A 7419-nucleotide genomic window follows, 5' to 3' on the forward strand; every position below is an offset into this window, starting at 1 on the left:
ATTTGAATGGATCTAGGTACTTGACTTTTCATAAAGAAACTTCTTGAGCTTTTCGTCAGTCAAAACTTAAAATTATTAATATATTTTGCGCGTCAAGTTGATTCCACATGCATATGCAATTTCTTGGAATGACACATGGATGATCTGATCAAAGTATACCAATTCCTGTTCCTCGTGTATATATACTCGATCGCAACATGATATGTTAATGAATTATATATAGTAGAAGCTTAATTATTAATTAAGTAATAAAAATGCTTAAAGAAATAGTTTGCATAACAACGTTGATTGTGTTGGTTGGTTGCATAATAAACGTAGAGTGCGGGAGGGTCAGACATTACAAATGGGAGGTGAAGTATGAGTTCAAGTCTCCGGATTGTTACAAGAAATTGACGATAGCGATAAACGGGAGAAGTCCGGGACCAAGCATCATCGCGCAGCAAGGAGACACCATTGTGGTGGAGCTAACCAACAGTTTGCTCACAGAAAATGTTGCAATCCATTGGCATGGAATTAGACAGATCGGAACACCTTGGTCGGATGGAACACAAGGGGTGACTCAGTGTCCGATTCTGCCTGGTGAGACATTCGTGTACAAATTTGTTGTGGACAGAGTAAGTAATAATTAATATTTAGCAGTTCGCTATCTGTCAATTCATTCATTCAAATATCATAGTAATAGTAATAGATATCATGCTAATGCTGCTGCAGGCAGGGACATATTTGTATCACGCTCACTATGGTATGCAAAGAGAAGCAGGGCTGTATGGGTCGATCCGAGTATCGTTGCCGGATGGAGAAGAGGAGCCCTACAAGTATGACTACGACAGAAGCATCATCCTCACTGATTGGTATCATAAGAGCACGTATGAGCAAGCTACTGGCCTTTCTTCTATCCCCTTTGTTTGGGTAGGGGAGCCTCAGGTACGTACCGTACCACCGTATATCTCTATAATAATAAATAATAGTTTTGAATTGAATTGAAATATTGAATTGAATATGAATTTGCAGTCCATTCTGATCCAAGGAAGAGGTAAATTCGATTGCAACACACCTGCAGGGATCCAGTCCGGCCTCTGCAACGCCACCAATCCCGAGTGCAATCCATACTCACTCACGGTTATCCCGGGCAAAACCTACCGCCTCCGCATAGGCAGCCTCACCGCCCTATCCGCGCTAAGCTTCCAAATCCAAGGCCACAATATGACCGTAGTGGAAGCAGATGGCCACAATGTGCAGCCATTCCAGGTTAAAAATCTCTTCATTTACTCCGGAGAAACCTATTCCGTCCTCATCCACGCCGATCAGGACCCCTCTACAAATTACTGGCTCTCCGCTAAAGTTGTGAGCAGGAACAGCACCACCCCCGATGGGCTAGCCATCCTCAACTATTATCCCAATGGAAAATATCCTCCTAATTCCTCTCCCCCTCCTGTTGGACCTCAATGGAACGATGTTTCCCCTCGAATTTCGCAGTCTCTGGCCATCAAAGCTCTCCCTGGATACATCCACCCTCCCCCGGAAACATCCGACAGGGTCATACTCATGCTCAACACACAGAACAGGATCAACGGATACGTCCGCTGGTCTGTCAATAACGTCTCGTTTACTCTTCCCCACACCCCTTATCTGATCGCGTTTAAGCAAAAACTACTCTGGCATCATGCTTTCGACCAGACACCGCCACCAGACGGGTATGATCCCAACCACGATATATACACGGTGGCCAAAAACGTGAACGCGACGAGCAGCAACGCGGTGTACCGGTTGGAGTTCAACTCGACTGTGGATGTGATCCTGCAGAATTCCAACACTATGAACCCCAACAACAGCGAGACTCACCCGTGGCATCTGCATGGGCATGACTTTTGGGTGATGGGCTATGGTTTGGGGAAGTTCAATCAATCGAGTGACCCAAAAAAGTACAACTACGTGAACCCAATAATGAAGAATACGGTGGCAGTGCATCCATATGGATGGACAGCGTTGAGATTTAGAGCAGATAATCCAGGGACTTGGGCTTTCCATTGTCATATAGAGTCACATTTCTACATGGGAATGGGGATTGTTTTTGAACAAGGGGTGGACAGAGTGGGCAACTTGCCTAAATCCATCATGGGCTGTGGAAACACCAGAGGATAGATAGCGATTCATTAACCTCTAAACAAGATATATATATAGATATACTGTTTTTTTATTTTATTTTAATTTTGTTAGCATACGTTAGTTTCACATTAATGTTAATATTAATTGTCATTGGTGCAATATTATTTCTATATATCTAATGAAAGCTGCAAGCTCATTGGAGACCATGCAAAAAATAATTAAACAATTAAGCTGCATGCTAATGTGAATATGATTTAACAACATTAATGTTATGACTTAAACAAATTTAAAATATTGAAATCCAACAACAAACACTAGTAGAATTTATGCCTTTTACTTCGCATATTAACTGAAGTCGTAGATAGATAAGTACCGAAGTAGATGCACGTGAAGTAATAGGTACCATTTTACTTCGCTTAATAACCGAAGTATTAGGCATGAAATTACCGAAGTAATAGGGTACCATTTTACTTCGCTTAATATTGGACCGGTTCTGAAGTATAAGCATGCCTTTTACTTCAGCATTTACATTATGTGACGAAGTAATATAACATCTATAACTTCGCCATTTACGTTGACTGACGAATTAAATGCGCGTATTTTACTTCGGCAGTTTTCTTAAGTGACGAATTAATAGAACATATATGACTTTCGTTAATTCATTAAACGACGAAGTAATAGAACATATATGACTTCGGTATTTACATTGAGTGATGAAGTAAATGCTCTATTTAACTTCAAATGTTATGTAACTTGGCAAAGTAAAAACATGCCCTTACTGCAGCAGTTTCATTAATTGACGAAGTAATAAAGTACATATGGCTTCGGCTTTTACATTGATTGATGAAGTAAAAATATATGTATCACTAAATCAACATTAAACAATTTTAATTAGATACAATAACACCATTAATATATATATATATATCTGAAACGTAAAATACACTAATTAGATTGATAAATTATCCATCCAAAAGTACATCCATCAATAAAAAATTATGCATCCACGAGTATTTCTACAAAAGATTGATAAATTATCCATCCAAAAGTATATCCATCAATAAAAGTATTATGCATCCCAACGTGCATATGACCAATTTATGAACCTACATAGGAGTAGACGAATTCGCTCCATTCACTTCTAATTTCGTCAAATTGAGCTTGGTCGTAATATTGGTTCCTGATGGATCCTGAATACTGAAATGTAAAAAAAATAAAATACATTAGAATAAAATTTAAGATCGAGGATTCATATTTTCCAGTTCACAAATAAGGGTAACGACATATGCAGGTACTGATCACAGGTTGTCATTGCAACAGATGATTAAATTAAAACATTACTAAATTGAAAACACAGTACTCTATCAAGGATACATATATATTTTTCATTTCACAAATAATTCCAACAGCTAGCTAATGAAAAGCTTGAAGCTTCAACATAATAGATCTAAAGAAAAATTAAATAAAAGTATTTGTGGGTTTATAGCATCACAAGCCTTGCCTCGACCATTTGCAGCACCAATTATTGAAATTCTTTCAATCTTATTCCTTTTTCATATTACGTTTTTGGTTTGGAAATGAGTGCTAAATTTGCAGAAGTAGGGAGGCAGAGAATGCGAGAACGAATGGACAGGTGGTGAGAGATAGAGAAATAGCCAATAAGTGCAGAATCAAATGCCCAGAACATAGAAACATTTATCATTGACCCAGCGAGATAGAGAAATAGCCAATAAGTGCAGAATCAATAAGTCGCACGAAATACCATTGACCCAATCCAAACTAGAAACAATAATCCATACATCATAGAGCAGTCGCAAGTAATCTCAGACAATTTTGATTCCAACATTTATCAGCATGGAATAATGGCTTTTTCGTACGAGAAAATATGATATAAACCAGCGAGCAAGTACAATATGTCAATATCTCTGAAAAAGAGTTGTTTAAAAAATAATTATAAAACTCTTTCACCACTAATAGTGCTAAGACAGAAAGTTTGGAAAGAAGAATGCCAAAAATGCCAACTTCAAAATAGAGCCTACCATAAATGCCAACTTCAGATTCATTTATGAGCAACTAAGTAGCAAAAAAGGATGGAAACAGATTTTCACGTAAACCAAATCATAAAATGAAAAGGAAACTCACAATTTTATCCAAATGTAGATTTTCACATTCAACTATATCTTTCATATACTTCATCACACAAAATCCGCATTCAACCGAACCACTTTGTTTTATATTACCCTACAATGAAATAAAAAAAATATTTCAGCAATAAGTTTAGAAAAAAAAAAAAACTGAATTAGGTAAGCAAATGAGTAAAGTTCTCAAATATAATATAACACTAAAACACCATCCCTAGTCCCTATAGTACAGTACTTTAACGCCATCAAAATATTGCAATCACATTCATGTTTTCATATGTAAGCACAACACATACCGTCAATTGTTTAAAAAGTGGCCCTCTAGGAATACCTCTTGAAGCATTGTACATCTTGACCCCACTACATTTGATAAAGTCAAAAATTATTTTTTTTTCATATGTATAAGAGAATTGATTCGTCAACATAATCTACTACCTACTTTGTCACTATCTTTTTCCATTCCTCATCTCGACATCTGTTAGTAGTAGAGTCCAGCAAATAGATCATATTTTTATCTTCATTGACGATAGTCAAGATCCAATGGTACCTGCAAAAAATAAAAAAATATATAACATTGACTATCATGCAGTATGAATTTTTATATAATTAAAATCATACCCAGTGTTGTATGAGATGAGGCATATGCTATCTCTACACACTGCTTCCAACTGGTTAGCAATATGTTGTGATAAGTGGCTGTCATCTCTGTCAATTGGGCATGTAGGTATGTGGCCAGGATCCACAAATGAAATACTATCAGCCCGGTTTGCTTCCTTCAAATATTTATAGAGGTGACTGCAATAAAGATTACAAACACGATGAGAAATCTTTTCAAGAGTGACAAGTTCCAAATAAAATATTTAATATGCAAATATTGAAGGTTAGACACAAAATTACCCCATATAAACCAAAATATGTCCGGCACCTATCTCTCTCATCTCCATAAAGGATATGATATCTTGTCTCAGCAACCGTGATCCTTGAGGACATCCAAACATAGCATCATCAAACTTCACGTAGATGCTGTCATATTCATCCATAAACCTAACAACATACGAGTATATATACTTGCATGCCATGGGTAATGTTTTTTCAACGTCCTTGAACTTCTCACGCTGACCAACAACATCCGAAATAGCAAATGGTTGCTGTCTCTCCTTCTACAGAGCAGCAAGCAACATTCTTATGTCATGAACAAGGCATGTGCATAAAAGAAATCATAATGCACAAGCAAATAATAAGATGGGAGTGAACAAAATCTTCAACACGAAATCATATTCCCGATTATTAATCAAAATGCATCTCTTCATCTCAAATAAACTTCAACCAATGATCTACACATGTAGAGTGCAAGTGTATTATTCGTGAGAATATTTCTTATAAAACCAATAAGTATACAAATCAAGACAAATGCAAACTATTTTTCCTTGAATTTTGTAGATGGAGATCATACAGACACACACACATATATATTCTAAATGTTAGCAATAAAATCATCTCCTCTCCCAATTTTCATAATTAAAAATCAGTATACTTGGTCACAATACCTTTTTCTTTGGAAAAATTACCAACTCTTTAGGCCAACCAACAATGGCTCCAATTGCATCAGTAACGATTGTTGGTCCAGACTTAATTGGGATTGGAAGCATTGCTGTTTCATCTAACACAACATCAACAGACACCTTGAAGTTCTCTTTCCCAAGTGGAACATTGTGAATCATGACATTTGGGCCTCCCTCTGATATTACTGTGCCATACGCCACCACATTTTCACATTTTTTGACGGCAAGGTGGCATTTTTTACCCTTTAAGAACAATAAATTATTATATATACATATGTAAAATGTGATTAAAAAAATCAAATTTCCCGTGAAACATATGAATATCGAACCTTCATGTCAGGAGGGCCGCATTCATAAAAATCTTCCAAATCCTTTGACAACTTTGGGTCCATATCCTTCGATTGTTTTTGCTTTGGACATTGAATTTCTGAGGACTTGTTTGATGCTACAATCTCAGAACTTCGATCATTGATGATTGGCAAAACACTAGCAAGTTGAGCCTTCAACTTCTCTAATTCAGCCTTCAAAAGTCTAGTCTCCTCCAATTGTTCATTGATGTTTCCCGTCGTAGTTTTCTGGAATGATTCCCTCTTTTTTCTTGGAGTCTTAAAAAAAACGTGAGGTTTTACAAATCCTCCCACACCTCGAACCCTTCCATGGTGTTCCTGACTTCCTAAGGCAGTGGTTAAAACATCATTCATTCCAGAAACCTTGAATTCTCCTTTTTCCTTTTTCTCCAATAAGTCATCCTACAAATGAGACATAAAAAATCAATCGAAAAAATTTAATATATCTAGGGAATATGGTGATTGATAAAACTAAACATTTACAATTTTTTCAGCAACTTCTGATGTGTCCGGACTCGTAATGATTCCAGATTTGTCTTCACGAGCTTTACGCCAAAGAATCGATCTATCAACTTCTTCGTCTTCAGCAATTATGTTTTTCTCCCTCTACAATCCCAAAATTTTCATCTTACGAACATTAATTACTTTCTGAAAATGAAAAATAGAATGATGCATAGCTTACCAGTTCAGCCTCCAATCCGATGTAACCCTTACGAGACATTTTGTGGTGATATCTACAGTGCATTGTTCGTTCTTTTTGCTTTTCGTGAGTAGCCTAAATCATTTTGTTCATAAGTTTAAGTATGGAATTAATAATTTTTAAAAGAAACATGAAAATTGTCATCAAAGTACCTCCCATGATGGATCTAGTCTCGCATCCACAAATGCCTTCCAATCTGCTATTCGGAGTTGATACTGACTAGGCGGAGAAATCAATTTTTCAGGATTATCTCTGTTAGGCCAAACAAATCTGCTGGTCAATTTGTTTTTGAAATCTCGCCATTTCTGAGCTGCTGAACTCATCACCGAAGACTGACTTTCTGGCGCTACCTCGAAGACATTCTGCAACAGAAAATGTTGGATTTTATTTCATATGATATATACCATTAGGTGAAACTGTACAATAAAATAAGAAATGTTCATCAAATAGGTAATTAAGGTTGAAACAATTTAAAGTTTTACTATTTTTCAGAATTGGTTAGCTGGATCTAATCATAAAAAAACATGCTACACTATCATTATTTTAGTAATAAAGAAGTTCCA

At 36.4% G+C, this 7419-nt stretch overlaps 2 protein-coding genes and 1 long non-coding RNA gene across 3 annotated transcripts; 1 reads left to right on the plus strand and 2 right to left on the minus strand.

Moving 5' to 3' along the window:
- The first annotated feature begins 213 nt into the window (after positions 1-213).
- LOC140890557 (L-ascorbate oxidase) lies at positions 214-2278 on the plus strand. The gene is made up of 3 exons (XM_073298431.1): positions 214-614; positions 712-924; positions 1012-2278. The coding sequence occupies exons 1-3, from the start codon at positions 255-257 to the stop codon at positions 2140-2142; spliced, it is 1704 nt and encodes a 567-aa protein (XP_073154532.1). The 5' UTR covers positions 214-254; the 3' UTR covers positions 2143-2278.
- Positions 2279-4249: 1971 nt separating this feature from the next.
- LOC140886636 (uncharacterized) lies at positions 4250-4795 on the minus strand. Its single transcript, XR_012151619.1, has 3 exons — positions 4687-4795; positions 4544-4607; positions 4250-4347 (listed from the first exon to the last, which is right to left on the minus strand). It is a non-coding gene; the product is annotated as an uncharacterized lncRNA (long non-coding RNA).
- Positions 4796-5643: 848 nt separating this feature from the next.
- Positions 5644-6910, minus strand: LOC140893149 (uncharacterized). Its single transcript, XM_073302211.1, has 4 exons — positions 6839-6910; positions 6640-6762; positions 6139-6558; positions 5644-6052 (listed from the first exon to the last, which is right to left on the minus strand). Exons 1-4 carry the CDS (start codon positions 6899-6901, stop codon positions 5786-5788), a joined length of 873 nt encoding a protein of 290 aa, XP_073158312.1. The 5' UTR covers positions 6902-6910; the 3' UTR covers positions 5644-5785.
- Positions 6911-7419: the final 509 nt, after the last annotated feature.

Source organism: Henckelia pumila, chromosome 3 (genome assembly GCF_033568475.1).
Source record: "Henckelia pumila isolate YLH828 chromosome 3, ASM3356847v2, whole genome shotgun sequence".
NCBI classification, from domain to species: Eukaryota; Viridiplantae; Streptophyta; class Magnoliopsida; order Lamiales; family Gesneriaceae; genus Henckelia; species Henckelia pumila.

What these genes read in the sequence shown, in the direction of transcription:
- LOC140890557 (XM_073298431.1), top strand. Translation starts at nt 255, where the DNA reads ATGCTTAAAGAAATAGTTTGCATAACAACGTTGATTGTGTTGGTTGGT. An exon ending in ACAAATTTGTTGTGGACAGA is followed by an intron (nt 615 to 711) that starts GTAAGTAATAAT and finishes ATGCTGCTGCAG; the next exon opens with GCAGGGACATATTTGTATCA. An exon ending in TTTGGGTAGGGGAGCCTCAG is followed by an intron (nt 925 to 1,011) that starts GTACGTACCGTA and finishes ATGAATTTGCAG; the next exon opens with TCCATTCTGATCCAAGGAAG.
- LOC140893149 (XM_073302211.1), bottom strand. Translation starts at nt 6,901, where the DNA reads ATGCACTGTAGATATCACCACAAAATGTCTCGTAAGGGTTACATCGGA. An exon ending in TCGGATTGGAGGCTGAACTG is followed by an intron (nt 6,763 to 6,838) that starts GTAAGCTATGCA and finishes TTGGGATTGTAG; the next exon opens with AGGGAGAAAAACATAATTGC. An exon ending in GCGGCCCTCCTGACATGAAG is followed by an intron (nt 6,053 to 6,138) that starts GTTCGATATTCA and finishes TTGTTCTTAAAG; the next exon opens with GGTAAAAAATGCCACCTTGC.